Raw genomic sequence first — 13,961 nt, forward strand, 5'->3', positions numbered from 1 at the left:
CGCGCCACACACAATTGGGTAATCGAAATATTTTTTGAAATATAAGTGTGTTCTGAAAAGATTTATATTAAATTGGTTCTTCGGGCTATCAAAGTTAAAAATAATTAAAAATCATGTTTTAAATATCAAACTGACGATTCACAATATAATGTAGGGATGTCAGTGCGACTGGATTACTGAAATTTGCCAAGAAAGACGGTGATGACTAGTTTAAGGGTTTGTTTGGATGAACTTTTCCTTCTTTAAAAGTTACTTTTTTTTCAAGAAAAAAGTACTTCTTGTTTTTAGTTGGTTTGGATATTTGTTTTTTAAAAAAATAGAAGTCACAAAAAAAAAAATCAAAAATTTACTTTTTTTCAGAAGCTAAAAATTTTAACTTATAAGAAACGCAAAAGTCAAATATTTTTATAAAAATATAAAGGGTTATTTTAATCTCATGTTACATGAGACAAAATATCTTATGTTGTAGAGACATATGTGGTGGGATCCACTATTTACAAAAAAAGAAAAAGAAAAGAAATAAGAGTGTTATGATTTTCGATAGGTCTATAGGAGATAAACTACTCTTATGTTACATAAGAGTAGTTTTTTCCAAATATAAATAGCTTTAACTTTTATAAAAAGCACTTTTAAAATAAGGAAGAGATAAAAATTATTTTTTTGAAAAGCCCAAACAAATGGACTCAAACGATTAATGAGGTGAATTCTATCGAATTCGAGGAGTTAAATTAGTTTACTTAGTTTCGGTAATGCTTTGATATACGATTAAAATATTATTTTCACTCCTAACTAAAAGACAAGTGATTTTGCTAGTTAATTAATGGAACAATTTTTTTTTTTTTGAAAATATTTCGATCATTCATCGTTTCGCAATTAGTCTAATTTGAAGTGGGTTCAGAATTAATTTCTCGTAAAATTGATACAGAAGAGGAATGGAACAATATTTTAAGGACAGTCTGTAGGAAGAGCGTGTATAAATTAGGGTAATCATTTTTTAGCCCAGGTTAAATAGAAGAACTGACTAGTTATAAATGGAGGTTTCACGTTACTCTTCTTTAGTAGAGGGTGCTAATTTTTTTTTTTAATTTATAATTTAAAAAAGATACTTGGTTAAATATTGATCGCCATTTGTCCAAGGTACTCGTATCGTATGTACCATTGAAAAAAAAGTACCCGATGAATCTCCTTAAAAATATACCTCCCATTTACACAAGTTAAGGACTTTTTTTATTATTTTCCTATTATTTATTCACATATTATAGCAATGTTGTTAAATTCAGTGAGGTAATTGATTCAGGCAAGATACTAGTTCACTACCACTAGGGTTAGCCTAGTGGTGTGGAGTGTGTGTTAGGAGTGTGTGTAGTGTAGAGTGTTGTGTTCAATTCCTTGTAATCTCAAAAAAAAAAGATACTAGTTCACTGGTTGAATCATATAATTTGGCAAGTATATGTAAATTTATAATTTATATTAAAAAAACTATGAATATATTCAAATACTTATAAAAAATATATCAGTTTCTAATATTCTAATATGAAAAATAATAAATCACACATGTAGTAACTAGTAAGTATATTGCCGTCTATTTATGTCATCCATCTATTTATGTCATCTTTGTGCAAATATATTAGTTGACCTGGGCAAATATATGTAAATTTATATTTTATATTTAAAAGTCCATAAATATACCCAAATACATGTCAAAAATTATATGAGTTCCAAATATTCTAATATAAAAACAATAAATTACACAATATTGTCCAACAAACAAAGAAACATACAATTAGGGATGTTAATGGGCTGAGCTGAACCGGACTTTGGTCTTAAAAGGATAAACTTATATTTAAATGTGTCAGCATGACCAAGCCTGTTACCTGTTATGAATATAATTATAGCATGTGGCCTGACTTATTTACAAAAAATAAAAGTCTGGTTTAGCATGTTTAAAAGAAATAAGACAACAAAAATTTATTCAAATAGAATGTACAATCAACAATACTTGTAATTCCATGAATATTCATAAATTCAATGTATATCCAAACAACATAATATAGAACAAAATTATTCAAAAAGTCTGTTTAACCAATAAAATGGGTGAAATGGATTGAGGAGAGAGAGAGAGAGGCTATTACAAGTAGTATAAAAAAAATAAAATAAAAAAAATACTAGGCCAACCTAAGAGGCTCTAAGGCCGAGCTTTTAAATTAGAGTCTGATGCCTTTTTATTAAATGAACTTTTATACAAGTCCAATCTTGGTTCCAACAATCAATTTTGGACATGTAAACTCAGACCTTCACGAGCTGAGTCAAAGACCCTTGATTTATTTACCACCCCTACATACAATACTTGACCTGTCTTCAAATATTTAACATTTACTACAAGTGAAATCTAGATAAAAATTGTTATAAAAAAAAAAAAAAATCTAGATAAAATTTTGATGATTCATTAATTTATCTTTTTAATTATAATTTTATCTTATTTTATAGAAAAATGTTATACTTACAACCTATTTTCGTTTAACAATTTCTTATAACAATATCTTAGTTGTTGATTTCCGTCAATCAACGATTATTATTTTCGCAAATCAAAATTATTAGATTGGCGAAAATCAATGATTAAGATATGATTGTAAGAGATTGTAAACGAAAATAGGTTGTAAATATAACCTTCCTCTATTTTATAAGCTTCTTAAATTTAATAAAAAAAAGCCTGAAATGGTCTTCTTAAATTTATAAGCTTTTTATTGTTTTTTTTTATTGAACATGTATGAACCAATCGGGTCATTGGTTTTATCAGTTATACGATTGGTTTACTGGTTTTCTGATCGACATCGACTGGTCCGGATTTTTGAACACTGTTATCTAACTGTGAAGACAAATTTCGATTAATTTGGTAACGTTCTTGTGTTTTACACCAAAAAAATGGTCGCACGAAATCTTTCAAAACATTCAAATGGATTAGTAAATGGTTCTCAAATTTAAGGGAGGTAAATTATAGGATTTCAAAATTTGTGTACTGAAATTTACAGAAAAACTTTAAGTAGGGTGTAATTTACCTTAACAAATTTCTATACACTTAATGAGCATTTTGTTTAAGCACAATTTTATATCCAACATTTCTGTACATCTCATTCTTAAGCTGAAATTTTAAGAAATGGTATTATGGTTACCACTTTATCCATCATCAATGGCGGCAATACAGTGATAATATACATCAAATCAGCAACTAATTTTTTTGACTCAAGTGTATAACCTCAGGCGAGTTGTAATTTGCTGCCGGCATAGAGGGCATGAAGATAATGTCACGCCACAGTCCTTGCAAGTCTACATAAAAAAACAAAGGCAAATAAATACCACACATTTTTGCATGCAGGTTATACATGGACATGCATTTGTTCCTATTTGCATAGCAATTCTATATGATTCTGAAGATAGAACGTTTTTTTTTCTCCATTTGTTAATTTGTAATAACAAATTTATTCCATATTTGTTTTTCTATTTACGTGTCAATGAATTCTTTTCATTTTTCCTTTGAAAGTTCAAGATCCGTTAGAAAAAGGTCTTGATCTAAATAGCTTTCCGAAAACTTATGTTTGTCAGAATGCAACAATGTCATTTGGTCCATTAATCCACTCCACCTAGTACAAGGAGCATATTTTCGGTACTCAAAGAGTTGGTAATTTCTTTCCTGAAATGGAAAAAAAGAGGATATAGAAGGAAATAATCATAAAGACAGAGATGGTATAAATGTTACTTTTTTTCTGAAATGGTAAAAGATGTACCGAGTGCTCGGTACATCAGATGTACTAATATATTTTCCTAGTACAAGACATTGGAATAAGAAAATTGTAGCCTAAATTCCTTTTAAGGTTTAGTATTCACACAAACAGAGCTTATAAACTCCAGGGCACATTGACATAAGCATTAAACAGAAATAGGCTCATTAAACAGACTTACTGTGTGACCGCATCCAAAAGCCATGTCCTTCGGATTGGTTAGGCAAACGGGGCATACCTTGAACAAGTGAAAGACATTTGTCTCATAAGCTTAGTGATCTCAACATGAATCTAAAGCAGTAGAAAGAACCACGGAGGGGCAAGAAAACATACTGGTTCCGCACCAGCTGGAGCTGTTGGTTCAACTGGCTCGAAATTTGTCTTGCGTGGAATTTCTCTGAGTGCATTATCATGATCGATTACTTCCTTAGGTGGAGGGAGAGGCCTTTTATGTTGATAACGAACTGATTCTCTGCTGCATCAGAAGGATTTCACTCTCAGTTATCCTTGAATATAACATATAACTATCATACATTCATGTAGTTCTTGGCTTACTTGGTATGTTCATTAAGTTGTATATTTTGTGCTGCCCGATACTGAAATGGAATTTCCATTAGGGCAGCAAGTGCAAATGTTGTTTCCTTCTTTGATGCTTCTGTGTTCTCGGACATGATCTTTGTGAAGTTCACAAACTGAAGGAATAAAATGGCAAACAAAGTATATAATATATCAATTTCATCAATAAAAAAAAAGAAATGTTTTTAATAATACTTGAATTAAGAACGGTATTCTAAAATATGGAAACACTGAAAATTTCCCAGTCATTTTTTGAGATTAATCAGTCATTTACTCATTTTTCAAACCGATCACCACCCATTCTTACAGAACAACTAATAAAGTCTGGATGGAATTTTAAAATGTTGAATATGTGAAAGAAAAGGTTTATCTCAACTGTTAACCCAATGTCCACACTAGACATTGGGTAAACCTGTTTGACAGTCATTTACATTTATTAAATTTGAGATAGAAGAACTAAAGATCCTATCTGTCTCGACCAAGAGAACAGCTTCATAAATCATTTCCTTCTCTAATGTCTAATTAATTACAGACTTCTGATCTTGGTTTTGGAATTAGCTGATGTATGATGTACTATCACGTTTGTCATTAATATACCAAACTCCAGGCCTACTACTAATCTCCAACTATCAAAGGTTAAAGTTACCATAGAAGCAGACAATAACGAGTGTTCAAGTGCTATCAAGTACCTGAAAGTTGTCAAATAAGCGCTCAGTAATGTTATCATCAAATTGTTGCATTTCATCCCATGGCCCATCTCCAACTCCAACCAAAATAATTGAGAGAGGGTAGTGACTGAAAAATGACAATAAGAGTAACTCCACATAACAGACAGATTTCATAAACAACAGCACAAGACTACCAAAGAAATTGCTTTACCTTGCAGCAACAATAGAACTAATGGTTGCTTGTTCCTGTGGACTAAGCTTTCCTGTATCTGGATTTCTGGAAACCTTAAAAAAAAAAAAGACATTTTAGAAGAAGGAAAAAGACAATTGAATCATGCCATGAAAAGAAAAGAATTGAAAAATATAACAGAAAAAACCTGTCCATCAGCAATGATGACAAGAACATGATATTGACCATTGTTTCTTTCTACGATGTCAATTGCTGCATTGACTACAGGGGCAAATGATGTTGGACCTATAAGAAAGGAAGGAACAATTATAGATTGCCTGTATACATAAGCCCTCTCTCTGATAGGAAAGAAAAATCAAGAAAGAAAAGGAATAAAATGCCAGAGGATTCCTAAAGAAGAAAAGTTAAAGAGAAAACTGGGAGTGGGGAGGACAAAGAAGATGAACCAGCTTAATAAATGATAGGAACCTAGTACTGAATTAATGAGAACAGAATTACAGAACAGCAACAAAAATGGAGAACAATTCAGAAGACACGACTGTATTGATATCAATAACTAAATTACAATAGCATTGAGTCATTCCAGAGGACTCACTCTCCCTCAGCACCTCGCTGAATCCCAAAACTACTCAAATACTTGCATAACTATCCCATTTCTCCCTTCTAACACTTGTATCTACTTGATAACAGAATTTTCCTCCATTTCCCACGATCCTATTGCCAACTAGACATTCTGGAATATTCCTACGAAACTGACTCCCTCAATGTTATTCTACTGTTTGCGATTCTATTCTTCCCGGTGTAGACTCTTTTTACTAGAGGTGTATCAATAAGCAATCTAGTTGAAAACACTCTCAATACAACCTGTTCAAATTATAGTGATAGAGACCTCCTCTCAAATAAAGAAACAACAGCAAGGCAGAGAATTTGGCCTGGTGAAACCAAATTTTATATATTTATGGAGTCTGAGTATTACACTATATATGACAGTGAAACAGTACAGACATTACAAAGAAAGGAAAATCAACTAGTGAGCAGGAAAACGAAATACAAAGAGCAAAAATAGAAAATGATAGTGTAGAGCAATTAGAAGCGCTCTACTCTCTCCCAAGTCCCAAGTCCAAACAATTTCCAAGATGATTCCCTCAAACACTCATTCCCCCTCTTAAGCACTTTCCCCAAAACTAACTTGCTCTCCCACGCTTGCATTCTGTTGTAGGGCATTCAACAATATCACTTAGGCCAGCAGTACTAATATCTTCGTTTGGGCCAACTTCTGCATTTGGAGTGGGTCACCGTCTCTAGAACAAGATGGAGAAGGAAATAACTATGAAAGCTTGTATTAATAACAGAGTCTAAATGGAAATTCAGTATTACAACTCATCCGTAGGTGTGAGAATATGAACAGAAAACAAAGTGCAGAAAAAAGGAAAAGATAACCTAGAGGAATTGTAGTGCCTCTAGTCACTCCCAAACACACAATGGTGTCCCAAGTCCAGAATGGCCCAAAAGATGCTCCTCCACACTCCAAACAAAGCAATATATGTGCGCCTTCAGCATGCTTCCCACGTCTAACCGTTTTCCTTGCTATTCACAGCTGCACAAATATTCTCTTCTAATATGGCTGAGTCAACAATATCAGACTTTGAGTAGCTGATCCCCTAAATCGTTGTCTATTGTGCACCCTCATCTTAGAAAGGATTGTATCAATACTCCCCCCAAGACGATCACCTTATCCTCAGGGTGAGTACAAATAATGACAATGTTACGTTCGGAATCCCATTGCTTGAACTGTAAGGACCGCAATGCATGACAAATTCCACCAAGATCCCATTGCAAGGTAGTGTAGGCACTTACGACAATTGCTTGAGTATGCAAAAGTTCATTGTAACTCGTGAAGCCCTTATTGTCATCTCGGCTCACTAAAATTAAAATATAATCAAACAACTGGCCCCTTCTTTTCAATGGGAATGGTGTACCACTTCCATCAGCATTACATAGTAATTCAATTGCTGTGATATCAGCTTGTTTGGCGGTGGGGCGATGGCCAATTGTTTTGGCCTTAGTCACTGTTGATAGGGCCTGCATAGTATCATTTGCATACATTAGAGCCAAAACAATATATATCACACTAGACTTTTGTGTTCCGAAACTATCAGAGAACAATGACGATATCCTGGACAGAATTGCACATGAGTCTTGATTCTCTAATTCTGAATTAAGTCCATTAATAACATATTCTAAGAAAGGAGCTGAAAAACGAGACTCTCTCAATACAATCTGATCATATAATTTTTTTATGTTTAGTTTAGCCCAAAAATATATTTCCAGAATTTCCTGAGCAATAAACTTCTCATCCTCCTCACTTTGTCTCTCTGAAAGCACTACGCAATCTCCACTATGTTCCTTGTGCAACGGAAACTCCTACATGATTTTAACTATTTCTCTCGCATAGTCCAAAACACTGATTTGCTTCAATAGCTCCATCAACCAATCCCTATCTTGTTCAGGGTTCAATTCAAGTAGAAGACACTGATTTGAGCTAGCGTTGAAAACCCAAATTCTCAAGTTCTGCACCACCACACACAATTCCTCTACAATTTACTTTGTGAAATTAAATTCAGGGGGCTCATGCATGAAACCAGCTATAGTCCCTAACTTAAACGAGTCAACTGGGATCATGATGCAACCAAGACGATCAAAAGGCGAAGACACATGGCTGGAGCATTTCCATTTATTTGTGTTGTTACCAGCTTGCACCCTGTCGTCGCGAGTGTCTAATCGGAACATGACGCTAGCGACTGAATTTGTTTCACTTCGATCTTGGGTGGCTGCAACGATGTCATGGTCGAAGAAGGTTTGTGTACAGCAAAAGGGAAATCCTATCACTTTGATGAATTTCCAAGATGATTCCCTCAAACACTCATTCCTCCTTTTAAGCACTTTCCCACAACTAACTTGCTCTCCCACGCTTGCATTCTGTTGGAGGGCATTCAACAATATCACTTGGGCCAGCAGTACTAATATCTTCATTTGGGCCAACTTCTGCATTTGGAGTGCGTTCGTATCAATACTCCCCCCCCCAAGTTAAGCACCTTGTCCTCAAGGTGCAAGTGAGCCCACAAAAACCCTCCTCCTGGATCCCACTACCTCAATTGTAGGGATCCCCGTATGCAACAAACATGATAAATTGCACCGGGATCCCAATCCACTTCTGTTTTGGTTCCATCTTCACCTTTTGACTCTTGAAGAGCATTCAACACATTGATCTCACGGTTGAAATCAGAATTTGAATAAACCTATAAAATCCTATAATAAGCACTCTTTACTCTTTCAATAGTAAGGAAAATGATTCTCACAGAAAGATCCTTCAATTCTTTTCTAGCTTTCCAGCGACCCCATTTTGTAACAAACTCTTCACCCTCTGCCACGTTGACATGTGAATTTCTCCTTGAAGGATCAATAGCTTTTCGAACATAATCAAATATTGGGAACAGGGCAAGCTGATGTTCTCTTTCCCACAAAGATAATGAAAAGAGATGATCATGGTTGCATAAGATTTCAACCTGGTCTTCCACGTTCTTCCTAATCTCAGGTTTTGAGTCAAAGATATGCTTTGATAGTCCTGCCCATAAAGGAAACAAGAAATAGACATGATTGTCCTTATCAGTTCCCTCTTCATTAGCCTTACCATCAGCCGCTGTTGTGACTCCCATGAGTCCCATGAATGTGCTCTTCCATTCTGATTTGGCATCGTTGACATCCAAAAATTTCGTTGACAAAACACGCAAGGCCCGTATAAAATCAGCATGCTTTCTGCTGCCTACATTACGTCTATGCAACCGAAACTCCTCCATGATTCCACCTCTTTTTTCCACATAATCTGAAACTTTGAGTTGTTGCAATGGCTCCCTCACAATTTTCTCTCTTCTTCAGAGTTCAAAACTCCAAGATGAGTTGTACCCGAGCTCACTATTCCTCCACCGTACTCTGTATAATTGTCATCAAGCCGCTCATGCTTGAAGTCTGTTTTGATGCCGAACCCAAATGATCGAACCGGAATATCGTTGCAAGCGAACCAAACAGAAGACGGAAAAGGCGAAGGCAAGTGGACGTGGTTGGGACATTTTTGTTGATTAGTGTTGTTGTCAGGTTGCACACTTTGGTCGTAACCGTTTGGTAGGAGTATGATGTCGGCGACTGTGCTTCTCTCCCTTCGGTCTTTAATGACTAAAATTGTGCTCTGGTTGTTCGAATCTGAGGCACCGTCAAATGAAAGTTCTTGCACGTTGACAGGGGATAAAGAGGGATATGGTTTTCTGGCCCATTTAGTTTGGGCCTAAATGTGGGTATGCAAGCCTGTTCTTTACACTTGAAGAAATTAACACTGGATTGGGCCTAGGGCATTTGAGGAGTATTAATACTATGAACTAATTTCTCTAGTCCTCTCCTTATCATAGAGTTCTTATCGGAGGAACTTATTTGCGCTTCTGGCCACCGTTCCCACTCATAACTGCACCGCAAAAGTCTGACCTCCTTATGTAAGTTCGTGTCCGGTGGCTCTAGTAACAATAATGATGTGGTTGGACTTATAGAGTGTTCCTTTCTTGCAATTAATTCGTTGCTTTCCCTCTCTTCTTTTAGATTTTTTGCTTCTGCATCATTCTCCATCTTCTTAGATCTGAAAGCTTCGTTATCTACCTCCTTCGACTTTCATGGTAGCTGTGCCTCCTTCACCGAAGAGTCTTCCATGAGCGCTAAAAATCGTTGACTTATATCAAATCGGAACCGCGACCACGTAACCTCTTTTCTTCGAAGCTTCCACCATAGATACTGGTACCAAGCTTCTCCCCTTAAAGCTCTTCTCACTTCTGATAGCCACACAATTTCTGGTTTACCATTTTTGCGAAAATACCACTCTATCCAATTTAACCATTTATATACATCACCAAAAAATACTGGGATCTTCATTCTATGAAATTGATTCTCCATTTTTTTTTATGATCGGTATCATTCAAAGCACCCTTAGATCGGAGAGCTTTGATACCAATTGATAAAGACCTCCTCTCAAATAAAGAAACAACAGCAAGGAACATAGAATTTGGCTTGGTGAAACCAGATTTTATATGTTTATGGAGTCTGAGTATTAGTCTGAGTATTACATTATATAGGACAGTGAAACAGTATAGACATTACAAAGAAAGGAAAATCAACTAGTGATCATGAAAACGAAATACAAAGATGCAAAACAGAAAATGATAGTGTAGAATAATTAGAGAGGCTCTACTCTCTCCTAAGTCCCAAGTCCAAACAATTTCCAAGATTATTCCCTCAAACACTCATTCCCCCTATTAAGCACTTTCCCCATATCTAACTTGCTCTCCTATGCTTGCATTCTCTTGGAGGGCATTCAACAATATCACTTGGGCCAACAGTACTAATATCTTCATTTGGGCCAACTTCTGCACTTGGGTGGGTTCGTATCATATAGCAATTTTATATAGAGAAGGAGAAAAGGATAGAGAACAAACTCTAAATAATAAAGGGTAAACCCCGGTGTACAAGACTTCTCAATTTGCGAGAGTACGAATAAAGGTCGACTACACGTACTCTCAGCCTTGCATTTTTACAAAAGACCGTTTTTCAGACTTGAATCCATGACCTTCTGGTCACAATAAACAACCTTACCATTGCTCTAAGGCTAGCCCTCAACAAACTCTAAATAATAGAATATAATATTGGTATATGGTGTATATTGATGTATTACAAAATGCAATGCACTAAACCCCATTTATAATATTAGACTTCTAATCTTTATTATAAGGAAACAAATGATATATAATGAAATATGAATACCACTCATAAGAGATCATCTAAAATACTCTAAAATATTTTAACTTCAAATAATGGTATCATGAGATATTTCCTAAAAATTCTAACCCAAATAATGAGCTAAACCCCACACAGAGGATACAAAATAAGCCTACCCCACAAAAGATGAGTAGGAAGAGATCTCCAGCTAAAGATTTTGGAATTGCTATCCAGCCAAATGCACCACACTCAAGCTGAAAGAGCACTATTCGACCTTACTTTCATTTCAGTCCTTTGTACTCCACAAATCATCATACTGGATCGAAATGAAGACTAACAAATAAGGTGCACAGATTCAATGTTCTCTAGACAACAGAAAATGCTTACTTTATAACTTGTTACTTCACAAGTCAAGAGATGGTTATTTATTTTTTTATTTATTTTTCAAATCTTGAGCATATAATGCAAATATCAGGAGAAAAGGCCTTTTAAAGCCCATGGACTGTAAAAGTCAATAATGTTAATCCTATTATGTACCACCTCCAAACAAAAACCTTAACCTTAGAAGGAGCCTTGACAAACCCCGGAATTTTTTTTTTTCAAAGCTGCCTTTCAAGGAGAAGGTTTACACAATAAGAAATTGGAAAAAGGTTCTAAGGTAATAAATCCTGAATTGTCGGCAGTCAAAGAGCTCTTCCAGTTTATGTTAACCAAAGATAAAGTACAGAATTAGCATAACATCAAACAGGTCTAGAATCAGTATCTCAGCCTCATGTTAACAAGGATTAGGTCCCAACAGACCTTAGGTTCATAGGCATTTAAAATCTTAAACTCATGATATGGTTAGCCAAATGTGCCAAATCATACTACAACTCTCTCTGTCCCTCTCTCTAAAATAACCATGGTAAGCTTATTTGTATAATAAAGTCAAATATATTTGAGACAGATACTTTTAATAAATTTTTAAAATCTAGCCAGCAAGGAAGAACATGTTGTAGAACAAACCTGACAGTTTTAAGTGTGGAACAATCTCTCTGTAGCGTGCAAGTACTTCCTCGAAGCCATGACAGTCTCTATTATCATGATAAAAACTGAACACGTTCTCATCATGTGTAGAAGCTACAAAAGTAAAATTCACTGAAATCAACAGAAGAGGAAACACATAACATTTCTCTAAAGTCAGAAACAACTACTCACCATCACCAAATCCAAAACATGGTATCAGATTATCTTCATCAAAAGAAGACAGAGTACGGCCAATGATGGAAATTGCTTGCTCATACGGATTAGGAGTGTTTCCGATATAATGAAGGCTTTTCCGATGGAACGAGTGCTTACCTTAAAAAATTATCAAGGTGTGACTTGTCTACGTTTATATACATATATGCACATACAACATTAATCTCACATTTAAAAGGAATAACCTGTCCACTCATTGCTTTTTGTGAAGTCAATACCAAGTATTAAATTCGAAGATTCCAGACCAGCTTCTCTCAAAGCAGAAATAACCTGAAATAAAAGTGTCATATATCTTCTATAAGCATGAAGTTTCTACGACTAGTTACGTCTAACAAGCTATAGCTAAGATTTTCAAAACATCTGCACCCACTTCACCAATAGTGACTACCCTTGTACTGCTAAGATTAAAATTGCTTGTCTTGTCCAAATTACTGAGCAAAAGTAACAATGAAAACCTGATCCAGTGAGCTGAAATTGTCAGCTATATATGTGGGTTGCTGCTTATGTTGATAGCGAGTATTCGCTGAACTCCCAGAATAAGAAGAGGATTGATGATAACTATGATTCACAGAACTCCCAGCATAATAAGAGGGTTGTGGGTAAAAATCATCTTGAGATTCATCCACTGACTCCGCATTTCCCATAATTACAGGCCTGCTTTCAACTACATCAAAATAAATAAACAGACAACAGAGGTTAAAAGACAACATTGAAGTGAACTAAAACAAAACCTACAGAACCAGAAGTGACAACAGTTCATTGTAAATAGTAAAATATCTCTCAATTCAATCCTATTAATGGAGAAAAGGAAGAAAAAAAAAAAAAAAAACAATAATCAGTGAAAACCACAACGATGGCTTTAGCTGTCATTAACAATGACTCGAGTAAAAAAAATTATTTATTTTCTTATGTTTCATAGCTTGCTTTTCAAATCTCAAGGCAGAGCCAAATTCTGGTTATAATCATAAACGAGTTAAATCACAAAAACATTCGAGCTTGTGCATCCACCTGTGATACCTAACCGCAAATTAATTCATTTACGAACTGAAATCAGAAAGCAAATTTACATAATTATTCTGTCTAAGCTAGCATCCACAGCCACATGTCAATAATATCTATAATTACAACACAAGCAAACGTTGTTTCTTGTCCACCGTTAGATTTACGAAGCCAAAATGACAAACAAAGAAAAGTACAAAAAAAAAAAAAAAACACTAGGATTGAGAAACCTACAATCGGAAATGAACGTAATTCAAAAAATATCGCAAATCGCAACCTCAAAACGTCACCGTCACGGCAGATTCTGATTGACGTGAATCGGCGGTTATAACGGTCATCTATCAGTTACATTATTCAACAATTATTACCATTAGGAGAGAATCTGAATTAAAAGTTCACCTTCTTGTTGATTTGATGCTGGCTGATTAGCGTGGTGCCTGGACTCCAAAGCTTTGTGGCAAAGTTTGGGTTTGACGTTTGAGTCTGAGAGAAGAGAAAGGTAATGGACATTTTGTTTTATTAGTATATTATTGTTATAATCATGTTTGTTAGACTTGGACAGGCTTGGCGGCGGTTTGGTCTTTGTTGATGCGTGCACTTGTTGTGTTGAAAACTACTTGTCTTTGCTTCACATGTCTGATGGCTTTGAACCATATGGATATGGCGCAAAAGGCGCGTTATGCATCGTTCACGAAATCTTTC

At 35.2% G+C, this 13,961-nt stretch overlaps 1 protein-coding gene across 1 annotated transcript; it reads right to left on the reverse strand.

The window, feature by feature from the left end:
• Window positions 1-3,129: 3,129 nt before the first annotated feature.
• LOC133318036 (E3 ubiquitin-protein ligase RGLG3-like) lies at window positions 3,130-13,724 on the reverse strand. Its single transcript, XM_061519964.1, has 12 exons — window positions 13,659-13,724; window positions 12,716-12,924; window positions 12,446-12,530; window positions 12,219-12,359; window positions 12,027-12,140; window positions 5,398-5,495; window positions 5,232-5,305; window positions 5,042-5,147; window positions 4,332-4,468; window positions 4,110-4,251; window positions 3,958-4,014; window positions 3,130-3,324 (listed from the first exon to the last, which is right to left on the reverse strand). The coding sequence occupies exons 2-12, from the start codon at window positions 12,902-12,904 to the stop codon at window positions 3,241-3,243; spliced, it is 1,227 nt and encodes a 408-aa protein (XP_061375948.1). The 5' UTR covers window positions 12,905-12,924; window positions 13,659-13,724; the 3' UTR covers window positions 3,130-3,240.
• Window positions 13,725-13,961: the final 237 nt, after the last annotated feature.

This window comes from Gastrolobium bilobum, unplaced genomic scaffold (genome assembly GCF_033153095.1).
Source record: "Gastrolobium bilobum isolate Gb01-03AN ecotype WA unplaced genomic scaffold, APGP_CSIRO_Gbil_v1 utg18659, whole genome shotgun sequence".
NCBI classification, from domain to species: domain Eukaryota; kingdom Viridiplantae; phylum Streptophyta; class Magnoliopsida; order Fabales; family Fabaceae; genus Gastrolobium; species Gastrolobium bilobum.